The sequence below is a fragment of the Sinohyriopsis cumingii genome, chromosome 1 (genome assembly GCF_028554795.1).
Source record: "Sinohyriopsis cumingii isolate HCF-2022 chromosome 1, ASM2855479v2, whole genome shotgun sequence".
Classification (NCBI taxonomy): Eukaryota; Metazoa; Mollusca; class Bivalvia; order Unionida; family Unionidae; genus Sinohyriopsis; species Sinohyriopsis cumingii.
In genome coordinates this window covers 102,620,017-102,644,199 of record NC_142961.1, presented here as the reverse complement: position 1 = coordinate 102,644,199, position 24,183 = coordinate 102,620,017, and the positions used below count along the sequence as shown (strand labels likewise).

General features: G+C 32.2%; 1 protein-coding gene across 3 annotated transcripts; it reads left to right on the top strand.

Moving 5' to 3' along the window:
- The first annotated feature begins 641 nt into the window (after positions 1 to 641).
- On the top strand, positions 642 to 23,225 carry LOC149807463 (uncharacterized). 3 transcript variants are annotated; one of them, XM_089939166.1, is made up of 4 exons: positions 642 to 767; positions 4,512 to 4,779; positions 21,039 to 21,175; positions 22,075 to 23,225. In XM_089939166.1, exons 2-4 carry the CDS (start codon positions 4,520 to 4,522, stop codon positions 23,043 to 23,045), a joined length of 1,368 nt encoding a protein of 455 aa, XP_089795292.1. In that variant the 5' UTR covers positions 642 to 767; positions 4,512 to 4,519; the 3' UTR covers positions 23,046 to 23,225. The 3 variants fall into 3 exon arrangements, with proteins under 3 accessions (XP_089795292.1, XP_089795455.1, XP_089795374.1); XM_089939329.1 differs by having other exon boundaries at positions 648 to 767; positions 4,516 to 4,779; XM_089939248.1 differs by having other exon boundaries at positions 648 to 771; positions 4,516 to 4,779.
- Positions 23,226 to 24,183: the final 958 nt, after the last annotated feature.

Here is a 24,183-nt window from a genome sequence, read left to right as displayed (position 1 = left end):
TATATATATATATATATATATATATATATATATATATATATATATATATATATATATATATATATATATATATATATATATATATATATATATATATATATATATATTGAACCCACATCGATAACCGAATTGACGCATTTCATGTTAAACAAAACAAAACATATGCAACTATAGTTTTAATTACGTTTTTCCATACCAGTTATCGTAAAAAGCAATTTCAGTATTTTGATCAGTTTCCTCGATCCAAATATTTTTATTTGACATTATTAGTAGATATTTGCTTGTCTTATTCCTGAATTGTTTTTAGGACTCATGCGGCACTCTAAATTTATTTCGTAGACTCAGTATAATCATTTCACGATCGAATACGTAGAATTCCAATTAAGATACATAAAAATCACCCTCCGTCCTACCCGGATGGAATTTCGATCTACAAGTGTAAACTAGACATTTATTGTTTTAGCGCTCTGTAACACTCGAAAAGATAATTACAATAGCAGATGTAGAATTAATTTAATCTATGTGTGCCGCCAGTATCTCAATTACCCAATCAAATTCCCCCATACACCACGCATATTTCTCTTGTCCAATCATAATGCAAATAGCGGTTAAATGTTAAGATTAGAAACCCTTGAGGTTGTCGGCAATTGAAATGGATAGCAGTGGTTAGTATTCTATAATTGTTTGTGGCAGATTGTGAATGGGTAAGAGTGAGAAGTGAAATTCATCAAAACTAAAACTGAGTGGACAATTGGAAACAAACAGAGGTAAGTGCTGACTTAAGTGTAAATTTTTAAAAATATTAAGAAGGAAACCGAATTGTGAAATATTAATCAAACAATGAGCACTAAGTGGTACACTTGTTCTATCCGACTCAGATGATGCAGACTGTCGAAATAGAGTGTACATGGGTTAGTGTTTGTAATCATATCATTATATATGTTTTTTTTTTCTTCTTATAGGTATTGTCTAATGTTGTAAGGCGCTTAGAACGTCTGAAGATTAGGCGCTATACAAAGTCCTCATTATTATTACATAATTAGATTTACCAGCCTTTATACCATAAAGCTAGAATATAGGAGATTACGTTTTAGAGCAATGAAATATGTGATAAAAACACATTCTAAGTTTAGAAACAAAAATTGAGGAGATTATATTATTATTTCAAATTGTTCTTTTTAATGCTCTAAAAACGGTCTGTCTAAATATGCTTTTTAAAAAAACTTAAAGTTTACAACTGAACGTTAGCAAATTTTAAGCAAGAAAAAAATCGCAATAATAATAATAATAATAATAGCTATAATGTATAATACTAATGTATTAATAATAGAATTGAAAGTAATAATATCATTCGTCAAATCAGAAATCATTCCATATATGTTTATTTGCTGCCTAAACTTATCAGGCTTCATTCAGAAAATAGCTTTGGATCTAATAGCGACCCACCCACTTTCAGTGAAGAATGGAAATTGATTTTAGAAAAAAACATGCCAATGAAAGAACAGTCATAAGAATTTGAAATTTTGTTAAATCAGTCCCGCTTCGGGTTGGAATTCGTCATCTTGTTAAGTTTTAAGATTCGAAACAAAAACCTGCTTTTGGAAATCGTGTTGGCATTTCAGATATAGCATTAAAACATTCTCCAGGAATCTGTCGTCGAGCCAGATAGAAGCAGCAGTGTCCACAGTGACACAGGTGATCGACGCGAGCTTGATATTGAGAAAAAAAGCAACAATAATCTGAAGGAACAAAATCATTCAGAGTGACAAAAATATATCAGATTAACCCCATGACTCGTACTGACTTAGGACTCTATCATATTATATAAGAGATGCATTTTATTTAATAAATGTCTGGTCTGTACCGTTAATGTATGTGAGTTCTTGGTGATTAGCTAGAGTCAACTATGCGAAGAATTCTCTGAGGTAAATACAACAGGTTGTTTGTCTTTAACCAATGCCTAATTTTAAATATATTTATCAATGAAAATTAAACTATATATATATATATATATATATATATATATATATATATATATATATATATATATATATATATATATATATATTATTATTATTTAACAACAGTAACTCTGAGATAACTAATTTTTATTACTGCTACTGATACTACTACTACTAATAATGATGATGATGATGATAATAATAATAATAATAATAAATCATCAATAACATATGTACCATGTGGTCATCAATTTTTGTCACAGGTAATATTATACATTTTTTGAAGTCACTTACACTCAAGTATGCTCGCACACGTACTCGCGCATATTTTAAATGAATTAACAAGTTTAACTATAGTGGTCAACAGTTACATATATAACCAATATATTACACACAGGTATACTCATTTCAGCGTGTCGGAAGTCATATATACATACATTAAATAAACACGCAGATAGTATTATATGAAACCGCGCTTTCATTCATTTAAATTCACGTGACTCATCAGCATTACTTATTTGAATGTCTTCTCGCAATTTTTAAAAAAAGATTTTGAAAAAAGATGAATGGTTCTATTCTTCAGCTTTCAAGCAAAAAAATATTTATTACCGAACGTGATGACCTGACACAATTCAGAGACATTCGCACAACTTCACCGTTGTAAGTTGAAGTAACGGGAGTATTCGACCGAACAGGAACGTGTCGCCAATTCATTTCATATTTGGCTAGCTCCTGGATACATGTAGCAGATTCAAAAAAAAAAAAAAAAAAAAAAAAAATGAATGACTTTACTATCGCAAAGGGTACATTAAGTCCATTTTGTATTCTATTTCAAATCGCACATATGACCGATATGGTAATCCTCCCTATGATATTTTCGACAGCTAATGTCTGACTTAATTAATGGCTGGAAAGCCTTTGAACATAGCATAGTCACGTAATTCATATATGTCTTATAAAAATATTTTTAAAATTTCCTGAATTTTATTTTAGTTGAGTTTACTTTAAGATATATTTATTTTAAACTTTGCAGAGTATATGAAGTATGGAATGTAATTATTAGATTTGGAGAGAATATATCTGTGTGTGTGTGTGTGTGTGTGTGTGTGTTGGATAATAGACAGTACAATATTCATCTGGCCATTATTCTCGTATCATTTACCTCCTTGTAGTGTTTACATATGTAGATAAATGTAATGTCCAGTATACCAAATTGTGATAAGTAGTGAATGAATAAATAAAAGCCATATCTAATAACATGTTACGACGGCGATGACCAAATGAGATAATTTGGAGTTCAGCAGAGTTTGATCTTTCGTGCGCCATGTATTTGTTGTACGCAAAGATACAAAATTATTGACAAGTGAAAAGGTTTTAAATCTGTCACATTAGACATGCGTGGCACACATTATCATATATTTCGTTTTTTAAAATATGTGATTATGCTAGAGACGATGCGAAAAAGTCACATTTTATAAATATAGATTTAATGTTATCTAATTCACTTCCATTCTTAACTTCTAGTCTAAAAAAGGAGCACAGTAAGTGAGAAAAAGATAGTTCGATGGATGTCCTTTACTGTAGATATACATTAATCACAATGATTTTAGGATTTATCTTTGTATCTTTTCGGTTTACGCGTTTCAAGTGAGTTATACGACAGAGAGTCTCAAACGTTCAACAAAACATAATTAAAATATTCAAGGGAGGTAAAGCTGAAAACCACGTATTTAAGTACATAAATCTGACATAATCCCTATAATCAATATCAATAAATATATCCACATGAAGGTGGATGAAAGGTAACCGAAGCCAGAAGATATAAATGCGCGCACCATAAAAAAAGACTTGCATTTTTACATGTAAAACGCTGACAGGCATTAATAATGCAAAGGTCAGTTTTCAAGGTAGAGTTATTTATTTATTTATTTATTTATTTATTTATATTTAAGTCGCAAATTAAACAGCGAACATATGCTTCCAAACCTTTTCGCAATGCATGCATTTCAATATCGCTAATACCTTTATCTTCCGTTAAATTTAATTAAGAAAACGACACAAAAATACTAGATAGCAATAAAATAAATTTCAAAAACAAAAACAAGGAGAATTTTAATTTGTACTGTCTAATTAAAAAGGCAACCTAAACGAGGAGTTACATTTTCTGATGAGAAAATCGTTAGACTGTATGTATAGAAACCCTATTTATTTATTTATTGATTTATTGATTTATTTATTTATTTTCCTAGTCTAATTTGTTTGAAGCCAGTGTGGAACCCAAAAATGTTCCTAATGATAAATTGATTGTTTTCAAAATATTGGATTTAAAACCTAAGGACTGCGAATGATAAAATCAAAATTTATGTTAATTTAAATTTAAGAGTATATATATATATATATATATATATATATATATATATATATATATATATATATATATATATATATATATATACAAGCCCTGTACCATTTAAAATCTTACATTACTTAGAATCTTTATTTTCCAATGTCAAAACGCTTTAAAATGATGCTGATATTTCTGTTGCATAGGTAGAACGATGGAAGAATCTAGACCAACAGTGACATCAAAAGAGGACAAGGCCTCCGAAAGGTCCATTACGCAGAATAGACGACAATTCGGGTCATCACCAAAGCGCATTCTCCGTACCCCTAAATGTGCAAGATGCCGCAACCATGGGGTTGTATCGTGCCTAAAGGGTCACAAACGTTACTGTCGCTGGAGAGACTGTCAGTGCCCAAACTGTCTACTTGTCGTGGAGAGGCAACGAGTTATGGCGGCACAGGTCGCCCTCAGAAGGTAAGTTACACGGAAGAGGCATATCACCTATGCGCCTGGTTTCTCTTTCTTTACAATAGTTATATACGACGTTCTTCCATGTCTCGTCCGGATCAGGTCAAGTGTTGGAGGTGATTTCCAAAATTCAAAAGAACCCTGACTTTCCTCGAAAGGGCATCAAAGCAAAAGTATACGCATATGTTTACTCAAAGTGTAGATAATTCCCGATAAAAGTAGGCAAGAATAAAACTAAGGTCAAATTTCAAGTGACAAGTAACATTACGTTTGTGTGTATACGTTTTTTTTGTTGTTGTTGGTTTTGTTTTTAGACTAGGGAAACCCTGGAAACCTCCTCCTTATCCAACATGGGATATATCAATGCCAATCTGTAGATAAAAGACACCCCACCCCACCCCACCCCTAAAAAATGCACAGAAATAACGGGAATAAAGAAAACTTACGGAGGAGCCAGGTCCCTGGCGTAACAACAAATTCTGCACTGCCCCGTCCTCCTCCATTTTGATGCGGTTGCTACGCTACTGCGCATTGTACCGCAATAAGATAAATTAAGGCGCACGTACTAACTGGAAAATATGACAAAGTGACACAGGTTTTGATATTGTGGATATCTTTGTCACTGTTTTTTTAGACTGTTGAGTAAATAAATTAATAGGTTCAAAATGCATTATTTTCATGAACTACTACTAGAATGGACATAGTGTTTAAGGGGGCAGGGGCCATTTTTTTTGTACAAATTTAATGCCGCAATCAGTTACCTAGTATTAAAAAAAAAAAACATCATGAAAAATCAAATACACAAGTGAGGTAAAAAAAAGGTCAATATTTTTAGATACCTATATTAAAACAAAGCATAAAAATATTATCCACTTGACCAGAGAAGTCAATGGCAGTTCATAGTAGAAGAAGTTTTTGTGCACCCCAACCACAAATTTCCACCTACAATTTTCATGTCCGAAGGTCATTTTTGACACCATGTGATGCTCACAGTGCAAACACAAGCCCTTTTCCTAGATGACAATTCTGCAAACCAGTATGTACTTAACAGGCTGATGCAATTGAAAATAGTTGTCACCCAAGCCGTTTTTGAGATATTCTACTTCCCCCAAACCCGTGTGTTTACTGCAATGGGAGGCTAGCTATTCTTTCTAGCCGACTATTTGTATTTCACTATCAACATACCGCAGTGTAGCTATGGAATGTGTAAATGCGTGACATCAGTTTCAAGAACAACACTAGCCCGAAAGACCTATTTCACCTATCTTTAATTAGTAAACAATAATAGCTGAAAAAGTCGTACCATAGCCCTAAGTTAAGAAATTTACCAGGGGCCAATTTACGAAACTGTAACCCTGCCACCTTAATGTTTTAAAACATATTGTGAGCATGACCCAATGACTAGAACGGATACTGCGTTTAAAAATTGCTTTAAGACGTGCGCGCGCGCAAAAACAACAAAGAAGAAGCTATAGAAACTTGCCCACAATTTTTCTACGAAACTTCTCGCAAACGGACTTAGTACTCTGGGTATGAAATCAGTACTGTTTCTTGGAAAGTGCGGATTTGTTTGTTCTGCCTAAGAGTTTATACCAGTCAATTTCTCAGATCTACAATTACAGTGAAAAGGGATTTATGACTTCAAAACAAGCCCTACCTCTAAAGCCTGGCTGACAACAATCTCTCTCTCTCTCTCTCTCTCTCTCTCATTGTTTTCCTCGGTATTTTTGTCACGCGTATGCTAGAGAGAAACATTTGTTTATTACGTATGTCTGATCTTGTAGCTACAATTTGAACTGTCACCATGCTTGTATTTGTTGCTTCATTTCGCGTCACCGTGAGAAAATAATTATTTAAAGCTATTCCATTACATGACTGATCAATTATCATTTTTATCATAAATGAGTGAGGTGATGGGTACTTTTATTTTCATTTCACTCTAATTAATAGTTTAAAAATCTTTTACAAAGCTAAGGACTGCTAATGTAAATCGTTTGTTGAATATATTCAACCTAGAGTTCCAATTCATACAAATTTATATTTCGAATAGATCCCGAATGTTGAACCAGAAGATACAATGTAATCAAATAAATACCCCCCCCCCCCCGAAGTATTTGAATTTATATCAGTTTGACAGTACACGTTTTTCGGGCAACGTGCAAAGTGACAGTTAGTTTCGCGTCAGTACCGTAAGAGAGAAATGTTATGAATAATGCTTGATAACAAATTGGCGTTGTTATTTACCTCTTTTAATTGGCATTATTATTATTATTATTATTATTGTTGCTGTTGTCATTGTCTGTCCATATCTCTGTTAGTGCCAATTGACATGTATACCAATCGTGCCACTAATAATTATGATATACACGTTTCACATTTTCTTCATTATAGAAAGCTATTTCCCCTACCGCATTTGTTTAATTCTTGAATTATTTCGACCAGCCTGTTTGGTGTTAGCAATATCCTTTGATATTTGAGACAATGAGTGACAGTAATTGAACCAAAAACTATTTGTAAAAGCAAGCTTGGAAGTCATGGTTTCATTAATACACCATCAAGATCACATGCGAATTTACCATTTTTGACCTTTCGTCTTGTAAAATATCTGGCAAAACAAACACTCGTTTAATTGAATTCGATTCCATAGGATCGTAGCATAAACACCACGATGAGTGTGTGTAAACTGAACTGGTTTTAGTTTCGACTGTTCGTAGAGAGAGTGTGATTTCTGTGTTATTTTTGTCTAGGAGAACGATGTAAACACAGAAACTGAATGAAAGAAATTTCCCATGCCTCTATTTTTTTAACGATTATTGCAGAGAAAGTCCTAAAAAAATAACTCCTTTTTTCGACTGGGTAATCTATCTGGAACTCATAAGTAGAAAATATAATTGTTAAACAGTAAATGTAAGTAGATCTTTAATCGTTATGGGCTGGAAACTAGTGTTTAGGCAAGTATTGACTAATTTATTCATCATTTAACAAAGTGTACCAGTCTACTTCTGAATTGATGTCAGAACATGATTACTTGAAAGCACCTTTTTTCTTGCCTGATAGGAACAAGAAATAACTACCTCACAATAAAGTGAAAATAAAAGCATTTTGAGGGAAGCAGCGTGTAAGTTGAACTCCCAATTATAAAAAAAAAACAACGTAAGAATGATATTGTTTCCAAATGTAAAGATTACAAGAAAACAATTAGAATATTGAAACAAAAATTCGACAACAAATAAACCCAAGATAAACTAAGAAAACTGCAAAACAGAAATCCCAAACAATGCTGGTCAATAATAAACAATTTTACCAAATCAAATGGCGAAATACCTAACGATATTATGATTAATTATTTCTGGATATAAATTGTCTAATGAGAATAACGACGATGCAGATGAAATGAGACGCCATTAAACAAAGAGCATTATACAGTATTAAATGAACCCGTCCATTCCGGGTGAATAATGAACCCGTCCATTCAGAGTGAATTCTCTACGTACTGAGAAATTTTAAATCGAACAAGTCACTTGGTGACGATACCGTTTTTAATGAATGCTTTTGAAGTGCACCATGTGGAATTTTTCACATGATTTTAAATGTAGATATTATTCCAGCAGCCTGGATTACATAATTGTTTAAATAAATATACAAACAAAATAGATACATAGATCCTTCCAGTTATGGGTCTAGTACTCGAGTGCATTGTGTCGGTGTGGTTTCTACTGTCCTGCTTAACAACACAATCTCGCTGTATCTAGAAACAAAAATATTTTACTCGCTGATGTGTACGGACAAGTTTTCGTAAAAGGATCCTCAAAAAATGAATATTTTTGTGCTAAATTGTTTAATTGAGTTTTTCAGATAGTAGAAACAAATCACATCTCCGAACTTTAGGAGATTTTTTCATAGTTCTTAGATAGGAGATCTGTTTCATGGAGAATATAGAGTAACACTGGTATAAACTGGAAAATATTGAAGATAATCATGAATATGCACATGAAGATAAAATGTTTCTTTTTTCAGTGCATATAAATCGGGTTTATTTGCAGGCAAACAAGGAACAGAACGAGGGAACAATTATTCTCAAGTATTATTTGCTCAGTATTTAAATTAGATTGAAAATTACTCTCTGAAGTCAAAATTGAAATAACATTACACCTGATGGAGAAACAAAAATCAACGAGCTATGCATAATGTTGACCTATTCATAAATTACTGCCCAAGAATATAAGGTTATTACTCAATAATTACTGCCAGCATTATAAGCTTATTATTTAATAATTACTGCCAAAAATATAAGATTATTATAACACAAACAAAACCAAAAGTCATTATTTTTGTTAACTTTAGCAGTTGACAAAGTATTAAGTTCAAATTGAGAGATTCGGAACTGGAAATTGTCAAAAATAACTAAATATTTAGGAAAAACCATCGCGAAGAACGGTACATATTTATTGTGAACTAGGACACTAATTAATTAAGTATGGAAAGTTATATATATTATTAAAACGCAAACGAATGCTAACTCTAAATTTTGAATGTGCACTATCAGTTGCAAATTCTTGATACGAGATTACTTCCGATTCTTACTTGGTCAGACGAATACTTCAGTTATCTGCCAGGGTTGGTATATACATTAAATAATGAACATACTGCAGCAACAACTGTAACACTTTTATTTGTATCTTTGAGGATAATAAAAAATATAAGAATGATAACTGATCGCTTTCCCCATATCTGACATTTTTGGGAAGCTACGTGTTTTCCAGCTGAAAAATGCTTTGTACTTGCATTGTGTATTTTTAAAGAAGGAATAACTTTTATTCTGTATTGATTTCGTAGCTATAACCTCTAGCAAAGTAGTTAAGTTAATATTTTTCTATGACAAGCTTTGCTTCCATCAAGTTAATTAATATTGTATCTATGACAAGCTTTGCTTCCATCAAGTTAATTAATACTGTATCTATGACAAGCTATAACTTCCATCAAGTTAATTAATATCATGTCTATGACAAGCTATAACTTCCATCAAGTTAATTAATATCATGTATATGACAAGCTATAACTTCCATCATAGTAACTAATATTGTATCTGTGACAAGCTATAACCTCCAACAAAGTAGTTAAGTTAATATTGCATCTATGTATGACAAGCTATAACTTCCATCAAAGTAGTTAATATTGTATCTATGACAAGCTTTAACTTCCATCAAAATAGTTAATATTGCATCTATGACAATCTTTAACTTCCATCAAAGTAGTTAATATTGCATCTATGACAAGCTATAACTTCCATCAAAGTAGTTAATATTGTATCTATGACAATCTTTAAATTCCTTCAAAGTAGTTAATCTTGTATCTGTGACAAGCCATAGTTAAGTTAATATTATATCTGTGACAAGCTTTAACTTCCAACAAAGTAATTAATATTATGTCTATGACAAGCCATAGTTAAGTTAATAGTGTATCTATGACAAGGTATAACTTCCATCAAAGTAGTTAATATTGTATCTATGACAATCTATAACTTCCAACAAGTTAATTAATATTATATCTATGACAACCTATAACTTCCAACAAAGTAGCTAATATTGTATCCATGAAAAACCATAGTTAAGTTAATATTGTATCTATGACAAGCTATAACTTCCATCAAAGTAGTTACTGTTTTATCTATGACAAGCCATAGTTAAGTTAATATTGTATCTATGATAAGCTATAACTTCCATCAAAGTAGTTACTGTTGTATCTATGACAAGCCATAGTTAAGTTAATATTGTATCTATGACAAGCTATAACTTCCATCAAAGTAGTTACTGTTTTATTTATGACAAGCCATAGTTAAGTTAATACTGTATCTATGACAAGCTATAACTTCCATTAAAGTAACTAATATTGTATCTATGACAAGCAAAAACTTCCAACAAAGTAATTAATATCATATCTAAGACAAGCTATAACTTTCATCAAAGTAACTAATATTGTATCTATGACAAGCTATAACTTCCATCAAAGTAGTTAATATTGTATATATGACAAGCTATAACTTCCATCAAAGTAGTTAATATTATATCTATGACAAGCTATAACTTCCATCAAAGTAGTTAATATTGTATATATGACAAACCATAGTTAAGTTAATATTATATCTATGACAAGCTATAACTTCCATCAAAGTAACTAATATTGTATATATGACAAGCTATAACTTTCAACAAAGTAATTAATATTATATCTCTAACAAGCTATAAATTTCAACAAAGTAACTAATATTGTATCTATGACAAGCCATAGTTAAGTTAATATTATATATGTGACAACCTATAACTTCCATCAAAGTAATTAATAGTATATATATGATAAGCTATAACTTCCACCAAAGTAGTTAATATTGTATTTATGGCAAGCCATAGTTAAGTTAATATTATATCTTTGACAAACTTTAACTTCCACCAAAGTAGTTAATATTGTATCTATGACAAACCATAGTTAAGTTAATATTATATCTACGGCAAGCTATAACTTCCATCAAAGTAGTTAATATTGTATCTTTGACAAGCTATAACTTTCAACAAAGTAGTTAATATTGTATCTGTGTCAAACCAGAATTAGGTTAATACTATATATATGACTAGCTATAACTTCCATCAAAGAAGTTAATATTGTATATATGATAAGCCATAGTTTAGTTAATGTTGTATCTGTGACAAGCTTTGTCTATCTAACAAAGTAGTTAATACTGTATCTATGAAAAGCCATAGTTAAGTTAATATCATATCTATTACAAGCTATAACTTCCATCACAGTAGTTATTATTGTATCTATGACAAGCTATAACATCCATCAAAGAAGTTAATATTGTATATATGACAAGCCATAGTTTAGTTAATATTGTATCTGTGATAAGCTTTGACTTCCAACAAAGTAGTTAAAATATTGTATCTATGAAAAGAAATAGTTAAGTTAATATTATATCTATGACAAGCTATAACTTCCATCAAAGTAGTTAATACTGTATCTATGACAAGCTTTAACATCCATCAAAGTAGCTAATATTGTATCTATGACAATCTATAACTTCCATCAAAGTAGTTAATATTGTATATATGACAAGCCATATTTAAGTTAATATTATATCTATGACAAGCTATAACTTCCACCAAAGTAGTTAATATTGTATCTATGACAATCTATAACTTCCATCAAAGTAGTTAATATTGTATATATGACAAGCCATAGTTAAGTTAATATTATATCTATGACAAGCTATAACTTCCACCAAAGTAGTTAATATTGTATCTATGACAAACTATAACTTCCATCAAAGTAGTTAATGTTGTGTCTATGACAAGCCATAGTTAAGTTAATATTATATCAAAGGCAAGCTATAACTGTCAACAAAGTAGTTAATATTGTATATATATGACAAGCCATAGTTAAGTTAATATTATATCTGTGACAAGCTTTAACTTCCAACAAAGTAATTAATATTATGTCTATGACAAGCTTTAGTTAACTTAATATTATATCTATGACAAGCTATAACTTCCACCAAAGTAGTTAATATTGTATCTATGGCAAGCCGTAGTTTATTTAATATTTATTTATGACAAGCTATAACTTTCATCAAAGTACTTAATATCATATATATGACAAGCTATACTAATTGTATAGGCTATTACAGGATTATAATAATGATATGTTATTACAGGATTATAATAATGATATGGGCTATTACAGGATTATAATAGATGCAGACTATTACTGGATTATAATAATGCTATAGGCTATTACATGAATATAATAATGATATGGGCTATTACAGGATTATAAAAATAATATTGTCTATTACAGGATTATAATAATTATATAGGCTGTTTGAGGATTGTAATAATGGTGTGGGCTATTACAGGATTATAATGTGTCATTACAGATTTATAATAACGATATATACTATTATTTGATTATAATAATGATATGGACCATTACCTGATTATAATAATGATATGGGCTATTACAGGATTATAATATTGATATGGACTATTACAGGATTATAATATTGATATGGGCTATTACAGGATTATAATATTGATATGGACTATTACAGGATTATAATATTGATATGGGCTATTACATGATTATAATATTGATATGGGCTATTACAGGATTATAATATTAATAACATGGACTATAACAGGATTATAATTAATGATGTTTGCTATTACATGATTTTAAAAATGATATGGGCTATTACAGGATTGTAATATTGATATGTGCTATTACAGGATTATAATATTGATATGTGCTATTACAGGATTATGATAATGATATAGGCTATTACAGGATTATAATAATTATATGTGCTGTTACAGGATTATAATAATGATATGGGCTATCACACGATAATAATAATAATAATAATAATAATAATAATAATAATATTGTTTATTTATAAAATAGGCCACTGACCATGATACATATCCATACATCATGCGGTACAAAAAGATGTTATAGTGCATAAAAAAAGAACATCATATTTATATGAAGTAATATACATGAAAGTAATAATTATTGCTTTCTTCGGCTGTAGGTGAGACACAATTATATAATGCACAGTAATCAAACAAACGGATTTAAGACTAACCCTAAAATTTGCGTGGAGGAAGATTTGCGATAATGATTTAAAGTCTTATGTAGCAGGAGTCTTTGATAAAACGGTTTCTCTAATTTTTTTTAGGCTTTTATAGTAAACATTGCTAAATTAGTCATTAGAATTTTACTATTATCATTGTGTATAACGGACCTAAATTTTTCTAAAGTTGGATTTTTAAATACGTAGGTGGGTAGGTATTTTCTTCATATTTCTCCATATAGCCGACAAGCGGTAATAAAATGGAATTCATTTTTGATGTTAACGTTACAAACTTGGCACAATCTTTCTATCTTCCGGTATTACCTCTGATTGGCAAGTTCCCCACTCTAAGCATAGTGATTATATAGCAAAGATCGTTATCTCCCAACAATTCTAGATATTTTTGACAAGTAAATTATACTCCCAATGACCTATAGGACGCAGTCTATCCATTGACTTAATCTCCTTCTGCAGCTTTTGCCTAAATATATCTTCACCTCTCTGGCTGAACAACCTAAGAAATATATTTTCACCATTTGCGCCATGAGTACACCAAACATTGTCAAATCCAAATCCAGAAAGAAGCTTTTTAACATAGCCCAGCAATCACAATTTTTCCCCCATTGTAACTATAAATAGTAACATTGTTTAGGATATCTATCTTCTGGCATTTTTAGAATTCTTAGCCAATATTTCAAAATACGTTTATCTCTTAAACACTGCATACTAATTCTTCCTAATTCGTTATATACGAATGCATTTGATGTAGACTTAGACGTACCAAGGATATATTTACAAAATGACAGATGAGCTTTTTCAATAACATTGGCATCATAAAAAACCCAAACCTCAGCGCCATTATTAACTATGGGATCTATCTTCGCGTTAAACAGACGAAACAATTCAATTACGGGTAATCTGTCAAATTTTGAAAGACTTTGTTTCAATATATGCACAGCCTTTAGCGCCTGCAAGGATAGTTTTCTGGCACATATACTAGGAGGTTGTTTTTTTTTTTCTCAAGAAAATATGCATCCTAAATACCTTTAATATGATTCAATATTTACATCTTTATGACCATATTACCACTTTTCTTAACTTCTGAGTTAGCCACCTCTGCGAATACAACAACTCTTGATTTTTCCATATTCACTTTTAATTTCCACTTTAGGCAATGTGTATGCAACCTATTGACTATATTTTGCAATTGTTGAGCAGTGGCAGCAAAGACAATAAATTCGTCTACATACTACAGTAAAAATAGTTCTAAGATTTCTACAGACACTCCCCTGTTTCCTTCAGCTAAAAAGGGTTTAAAATCATTCAAAAGTAAAGAAAAGAGTAAAGACGTTAAAACACAACCTTGGCGCACGCCCAAAGGGCAATTAAACAAATCGATAATAAGACTGATGGACTTAGCACATGCTTTTCCATCAATATAAATTGCCTTAATGATTCTTAACAATTTTCCCCTAATATTTTCGCTAACTAGCTTTTGGTACAGTAAACGCCTCTCTTTCCTATTAAAGCCTTTTCATAGTCAATAAATACTGCATAGAATCAACCCCAACCTTTTCTTAAATATTTGAAAATTAATGTATAAATATAAATATATTATCTGCTGTGGAATATCCAGCTTTAAATCCTACTTGCTCTACGCCCATTAATTTGTTTTCCTCCACCATACATTTATTATGTTATTTAAAATCGATGTAAACACTTTGCTTAATACAGGTAGTAGATTAATGCCTCTGTAATTGGAGGGTTCATTTGCACCCCATTTCTTCAAAATTGGTATGATGATAGCCGTTAACCAGTATTCTGGATAATATCCAACATCGAATATTTTATTAAATAATATTGTTAATATTGGTGCTATTATGTTGCTCATACATAAAAAGAAGTGGCTGGATAATGCATCCATTCCCCAGCTTTGTTATGTTTCAGTTTACTCAATGCTAGGCGTACCTCTTCTTCAGTGATTATTCCATCTAAAGTCTCGTGAATTACTTTAATGTTTTCAGTTTCCTGTATCTGATCAACAGAACTGGAAAATTTAAATAGTTCCAAACAACATTCATACCAAGTTGCATACGTGATACATTTTTGCATACCAGGTACTTGGGTTCTTTACAAGACGCCAGAAAAGTTGTGTATTTTTAGAGTATAATGCAGATAAAGGCTATTTGTTTGTTTTAATTCATATTGCTTTTGCTTGCTTTTTGTAAGAGATTTATACATATTTTTATAAAATGTATCATCTTCAAATGATTTACTTGTACGTTTTAATCTAAACTGTTTTAGATATCTTAAGGCTATGCTTTTGTCGGTTGTGAAATCGTTATCAAACCAAGGCTGACATTTAACAATTCTTCTTGGAGATGTCACAGCTATAATTTGTTTTCTATTGATTGTATTCATTGTGGTTGCTGCATCATGGTAAATATCAGTAATTGTTTCGACGCATTCATAAAGTTTGTTATAGTTTATATCATTCAAAATCTTGTCCATATTTTGAGATAATAGATCTTTGCAATTCTGGATAAACGATAGACCTTCTTCTTTGTTCAATATGTATTTATTTATTTCGTTACCCCCAGAGGAACTTATAGCCTTTTGCTCTAGTTTACCCATGTAGACAGGTGAAAATAAAATGTGCGTGTGTATTGATTCCAATCTATCATCTATGTAAAAGTGTATAATAATGATATCGGCTATTACATGATTATAATAATGATATGGACTATTACAGGATTATAATAATTATATATGCTGTAATAGGATTATAATAATGATATGGATTATTACAAGATTATAATAATGATATCGGCTATTACAGGATTATAATAATGATATAGGCTATTCCAGGATTATAATAATGATATAGGCTATTACAGGATTATAATAATGATAAGGGCTATTACAGGATTATAATAATTATATATACTGTACCAGGATTCTAACAATGATATGGACTATTACATGATTATAATAACGATACGGGCAGCAGTAAATAGATTAAGAACTTTCATAATATTTTATCGGAAAATGGGTTTACATTTTCCGTCATTAATCCAAGTATTTCCAATAAATCCCGGTCAGGCGCAATCATTACAGTAAGCTTTCTTCATCAGTTTATATAGACCCCATCCACATTCCTGACTCGACAACAATGGATACACACATAATTTTCAAAGAGAAAGTCAGATGGGAAAAGAAAAATCGAGTGAATTACGATCATCTTTGTCTCCTAGAATTTCCGATAACAATGAAAACGACTATTGCCCAAACATTTCTGTGCCAGACCCAAGGTACCTAGATTTAAAGAATGACTGAGTTATACGAAAATTGGCGTTATGAAAAATTGTCTACACTAATCGATATTATTTGATACAAATTTCATTAATTTAAAAACATTTATTTGACGTGCATGTATGTATTGTAACGAGCCAGGGATCTAAAACCAGCTAGTATATGTTCAGCACTAGTCAGAGCGGGATAAAAAACAATATCACACACACTGATGAGTTTGGCTCGATATCGTTTTTACCCCTGTTTTTAGGCACACCAAAACAACAGTTCCTGTCAGTTGAAGAGTGTTTAGGCCACACAGTCACGAGGCTACAATTTCATATTTGTATGACTTTTCTTGCCTTACATTGGCATGACTTATCAGCACAATTTTCTAAGCCATGTATCAATATTTCTTGCCACGTGATATAAAACTGGACCAAAACACCATATACACTTGATTATTCCTATCTCAAATCGCTAAATACATAGAGTGATGATATTTAAATAAACCAGTCTGACAAGAAAGTTGTCCATTTCACGAAATTAATCCATGCTACTTGTGCCGTGACGGGTTGTTATGCCGTCACTGTGGTATGTATGGGGTGGGGTGCTTCCAATATTTTATTTAAATTATTATCGTAGTCCCACCCAGGCTCGATTTTGGTTAGAAATTTATAAAGATAGACGTAAAGCTCCGAGCTCCCAGTCAGCAATGCTGACGGTTAAATGATTTAATATACAAAAAAGTCAAATACAACGAATAACAATTTAATGACAATTCAATAATCAAACGATTTAATTTTTCCAAGTACGCTCCTTCCGCTCGACCCTGTGATAACCTATTGCATCATTGGATTAATAGTATGAGGTAGCTTTCCACTTGTCCTTGTATTCTACTCATCTGTGTATTCTTTTCTCCTATTCCTTCAATTCCTTCTCTTCCTCCCGACTTTCTCCAAATTCCTTCTCCTCCTCGACTTCTCTGTACTCCTCCTTCTCCACCTTCTCCTTCTTGACTCCTTTTCCACCGACTAGACTTGTCGACTCCGCCTGTTCTGCTAGTCGCACTTCCTTCTCCCCTCCTAGAGATTGGGGACTTAACTAAACCGTAAGTTCCATCCCCCCAAAAGCTTCCTGCGCAAACTCAAGGACGGTGCAATATTGCCCTTAGCCCTCTCATCTCACACTACAGCCAGCCTATCATCAGATAACGGCTATTAAATTTCTTCGGTCATGCATTCATTCACGTCGAAATACTTATACGTTCTTGTATGGTAAAACATCATAATAAAAGAACGGTATCAATTCTCATACATAAATCAATAAATTGCGTCACATCAGTACATATTCCTAATCATATTATACTAAACATTATCACAGCAATCAGACACATTTCTTTACATGCACTAGTTTACTTAAGAGTTTGACGTTGTTTTCTTTCTGAGTTTATCGTAGTATAAACTGGCAGTTGCCGACTCACACAGCAAATAACGCCCGAAGCGTTATGTAAGCTGTGTAAATAGGCAACTGACAGTTTATAATACGATAAACTCAGAAAAAACAACGTTAAACTCTTATAATTGAAATTTCAATTATTCGTTATGTTATTTTGTTTGCATCATTAAAAAAACAGAAATCTTAATTGAGCGTAGTAATAAATGTTTGGGGTTTTCTGTTACGTAACTATTTATAGCACTTGGGATTGTCCTGCTGGATCGTGATATATTTTTCACAAATTTCGACAAAGAAAGAATGCTTTTATACATAAAAGATGAGAAATATCGGTTGCTTTAGTCTTTCAGATTAAATTTATTCAATTTGTTTTTAAATTTTTCGAATGTTCTTTTCCTTTAATGCTTATTTCCTGTCTGCCTTCACTGGCAGTGTTTATCTTATGCTGAACACGTAACTCTATTTATTTAAGTGGGTATTATTAGAAAATTAGTTCTCCTTACAGTTCCCGCAGAAATAAACGCAATTCATTTTAATCACGTGGTAACATTCTGACCAATGGAAATGTTACTTTCCTTTACCAGCTACTGGCATTGCAATTATTACGAAGTAACCTAATAGCAAATTATAAAATTAATTCTGATCACAAGCCAACAATCTACATAATTCTCTACATAATACTCAGATTCATTTCTCAAATACGCATGTAAATTAAACACTACAAAGGTAATTTGACGTACTAAACGATCCTAGCAATTAAGTACACATACTACACATAATTACAATTACAATGCCGTAATATTCTGCAAATATCAAACAAAAAACTTACTGACCTTTACGAAGCTTTGTCTTTCCTTAGAATCTCCTCTCTAAGTTTGACTGCCAAATTACGAGTGGCTCCCACGTAGTGACCCTATTGCTCAGCAATCTTCCTAGGCGAAACTAAATTTTCGCCTGCGAGTTAGAAGTTATAATTCCAATCGAATGTTTTTCCACACCCTCTATTTCAATTCCATTTGGATGTCGCTGTGACCTGATGCAATCAAACTTAGCGGACAATGTCCTTCTCGCTGTATGTCCACGTGGGGACGGATTTAGAACACTCCCCGTTCCCTCGCGGTTCCTCTGGTCTAGGACAAAACTGTAACACCTAGTTGGAAAGTTGCGCTATCTAACGCCTGTGCCGATTTAAGATGCCGGATCTTCTCTCTGGTCACGGTAACCTTGCGTAAGAGATTAAGAGATTAACTCTAGCCTGCGGCAATGTTTATACAGCAACCATGGCTTGTACTAATACCTTAGTTTATACACGACTTTCGAACGTGACACCACTATAAAGTCTTCATGGATACCAGGCCTAGATGGGCAGGCTTATGTCATATCGTGTTAAAAGTAAGTTAGATTGGGGAATACATCCGCTAACCCTGTGTGTAAAATGGCCATAACGCGCTGTAGCGTCATTCGTCGCTGGTTAAGGCTGTACCGGCATAGCCTGAACATTTCAAGCAAGATTAGTAAACATGCATCTTATTTCAATTGGATTATGTATTCTTTATCTTTGCTGTACTCTCGTGAACGTTTTTCTTCTTCATAACTTCGTATATAACATCTAACTCGCTTATCAGTCGGGTCCAGCTGCAAACAATATTCAGACCCTAATCTGCCGGCGCATAATGCAGGTCTGGCTCTAGGTAGTTGGATTTGACTTTTAAACGAGTATGTATGGTAAGTTGTTTTTGGGGGGGAGCAATTGTTTTTTGTTTGTTTTAAAACAAGGAATTTATTATAAACCCAAATGATGAGTTCAGACGATGCTATGTATGTATGTATGTATGTATGTATGTGCATGAATATATATATATATATATATATATATATATATATATATATATATATATATATATATATATATATATATATATATATATATATATATATATATATATATATATATATATATATATATCAGTGTAATTATCCTTTGATCGTATGCCTTTTGAATGTTGTTTATGATAATTGCTATGACATTGCTGCTATTACGAGCTGAATTGCCTTTACTATAACATAATTGTATCACCCTTGGCTGATGTGCACCGCATACACAGCGGGATGACCAATTTCCCATTTTTGATACTCCGATTTTCTTACAAGTTTTATTATTTTTTAGATATTTTTTAATGTAAGCTCGTCGCCTTTTAGCACCAGTAGGACTGAAGAAAAAAAAATCGGAGCATGGTTGGGGATAACAAAGTCAACACCACCTTTTAAAAATTAATTTGTAAACGGAGTTGATGTGTGGATGCCGAGGGTACGAAACAGAGTATCTACAAAACTATATTCAGCACAAATCTATTACGAAACATCGTAAATGAATTTGAAGTTGTATGCCTTAGAAAATTTGTACGAAAAAAAAATATCGAAATGAACGTAATTATATTTATAAATGCATTATCACCAATATTCCACACTGAATATATTGAAATAAACTATTGGAATATTCGATTTACTGTGTACTGATAATGAAAGATAGAAACATTAAACAAAGATAATGTGAAACTTTAAAGTACATAGCATACAGGCAGACATATAGAAAGGTGGGTTAACAGATGGAAAAAATAAATACATTGAAAGATAACGTAAAGCATCAAGAACAAAATGAAACAATAATACAAAAATTAATTAAGTTAATAAATAAATGAATAATTATTCGTATTAATACTCTTAATGAAAGTAATAATTGTTAATTTAAAAAAAAAATCTACCAGAATGCAGCAGCCATTCGGAAAATAGCTCTGTGAAAAGCCATGGATACGTATAATAATAATAATAATAATAATAATAATTATATCGTGTAGGTAGAGGTGTGTGATTTCATTTTTATCTTTCTATACAGACATCAAGCCTCAGAAATGTCTGGAACGCTGAAGGCAAAGGTGAGAAATGCCACTACAATGCTTCAACAAAGGAAAATGATACAGCGAAATGTCAGACAGCTGCAGCAGAGGGACATAGCACGAGAAATCCTAACGGGTATGTTAGTACGGAAGATTTGAAGATTTTTTTGTTCTCGGCAATGATAAATATTGTTGAAGTTTATTTGTTGTTTTCCTTTGTGTACATTCTTTTTTTTTTAAAGTAACGAACATAATCTTATTTAATGAAGAAAAAAAATTCTTCTGAAATACACTCATATGACGATATTAATGTTTGTATACGTCTATTTCCTAAAAACTATTTATCTTCTATTAGAACTTAAGGGACTGTAAGGTATTTACCTTCGACCCTGTCCACGCCAAACAGTACATTAAACAATTTCTAGTAAACAAAAATTTTTTTTTAATTCCATCGGTTTGCTATAGAATTAATTTTAAAATCTTAACAATCCAGTGTTTCTTTAGTTCAACAAGTTTGAAGTTGCTGTTTGTTCTGCAGCATTTTAAAACATTTATATTGGGAGAAGCTGTTGCCATTTTGTCAGTTTTTATTCCACAAACTGACCTTGTTATGCAAGATTGCAGTAACTCGCACCAGGCAACAGCTGGATGCCACACTTTGGTTTCCAACGTAGGAATTTAGGAGATATTAAGTAGAGTTAGTTGACATGAAGTAATCATTAATTGCCACAATGCTAATGTGACAGGGATTGCATTTTTAAATTTCACCACCGAGTTTTCAGTCTTGTTCTCTTAACGGTTAACGTTGCCGTAAGTGATAGTATACTTTATTTATAATTTCTGAATGGTCACTTTTCTTCCACAAACTGTGCCCTCATGGAACGGTTTATCCAAATGAGATAACAACACTGCGTGTGAACAGAATTTGAGACTACATGCTCTCTCTCTCTCTCTCTCTGTACATTTTATTGATCTTCTTAAGGTCTGAATAAATGTTGATAACTCTCAAAAAATGAAAGTGTTTATACATTCCAGCATATGGATCAAGGGTGTTTTCCGTACCTGCAGACCCCTTAAAAACTGTGTTACCATTCATGAACGAGAGGATGAGAAAGAGGCGATGTTTTGCTGACAAGGAGTTGGAGATTGCCATGTTGGAACGCGAACAGCACACTGAAATCACATCGCAACAGACGTTTGCTTCAGATATTATCGGTCACGTAACTAGAAAGGCGTATGTAATGCAAGAATCTTGTAACAATCGGAAAGATATGGATGTTTTGTTCAAACTTTTCCCCACATACAATCCAAACGTCCTTGAACTTGTATGGCAGGGTTGTGAAGGGAACTTGGATAAGACGATTCAGCAGCTGACGGACAGTTTCAGGTTTAGTACTCAGTCCAGCAATCCGAAGATATTTTCTCATTTATACATGTGCCATAATGATCTTCTAGGTAATATTGGTGGCTCGTCAAATCTATTCATGCCAGATCGTTATATCGAAGACAAATCGGATATGAGCGCCTTCCATAAATTTGATTCAACAACTAAACTAGGACCTCTTCCTCCCTCTTTTGTAGGAAACACATGTTTCCCTAGTACAGCAACGCCAAATAGTTTTCATTTGGGATACGGAGATCTGCAGCATTTACATGGGCTAGAGACTGAAGGCAACAAAGGATGGCCAAGAAGGCTGTCCACCATTAAAAGTTGCGATATTGCTTGTGCTTCATCCCAGAGTCACGCTGTCAAAGAAAAAATTTCAAGCACTGTTAACGCTGGATGTATTAAAACGGAACTCGAGCTGAGTCTGAAAAACGATAAGTCTACCAGAAAAGGTGAAAATGGTATATTAGATTTAAAACATGAGAGAAATGGAACAAGAAGTGAAAGTAATAGGGAGACGATTGTCCGTCATGACTGCGACGGAGGAACAAATGCTACGAAGGTCAAATGTCCACTAAAGTTCTCTGTTGCTGCCATCATTGGTGAAGCATTGGCATGAAAATGATATCCCTCAGAATGTCCATTAGAACAGATGCCTTGACCATTAAGAACGGCCATATTTACTTTTTATATGTAATATTTTATACCATTTTAGACTCTTGAAACCTCTACTCTAGCAAATAATTCAAAATTCATATTTGAATCTCATATTATGTAAAATAAATCCGTAAACACTGAATGAACCGTAATTTCCTTATTTTGTTATTAATTACTTTTGTTGGCTCTTTTGGCTTTAGTTTCTCCATGAAATGATCTAAATTTCTCAACGATAGTTACATGTTTACTTCTGTTGTCTTTCTTCATTTTTTCCCCTGGTTATTAATTCTGTTGCACGAATGTTTCTGTGTGAAGGATTACGATGTCTATCTTGAGAAATATGACGTATGTATTGTTCTTTATGGTTGGTGTTACCCTATCTGTATAAAACGCTTTGCGAGTTACATTATAGTTCCCTGTGTGTTATGGGCTGACGGAGATGCGGGACGGCTCTTTACAAATCTTGATCATATCCTATTTTAGACCAATCAAATCATTGGTAGAAAAAAGGATCTAGAAAGCATCGTATCATATTAAATTGGTTATACATTTTCCTATAAGATAATGTAGATTTTCTTAGCATTGTAACGTGTATTTTAGATTGACTTCCATATTAGTGCGAATAAACGCCTCGTGACAAATTCATTACAACAGCCTTATAAACTATTCTTTTATAAAATGTAGTGCAAGCCAGTTTGTATTTATTCCAAAAACAAGATATCTGATAAATATTTATCACATGGTAGGCATAGTTTTCCTATAGTATGTGCAGTTTCATATTTTATATATTACCACATGTTAAAATATCACTTTATGGGATTCTGATTGGTCCAAATAAGCCCATGAAATTATTGTACAGTATCCTCTTTAATGATTGGCCGGGATCGTGGGAAAACATTTTTAACCCCGCCTTCTAGAGTGTTTTGTTTGAATGAACATTTTTGGCGGCCATTTTTTAACTAGACTCGCGAAAGGAAATTGAGGAAAAAATGTTTCGGCTATCTGAATATGGATATGTTACCCCCACAGGGGTTTGTTATGTCATATACAACAATATCATAATAAGAAAAATGGGGTAAAACTAAAACAACAAGAACAAC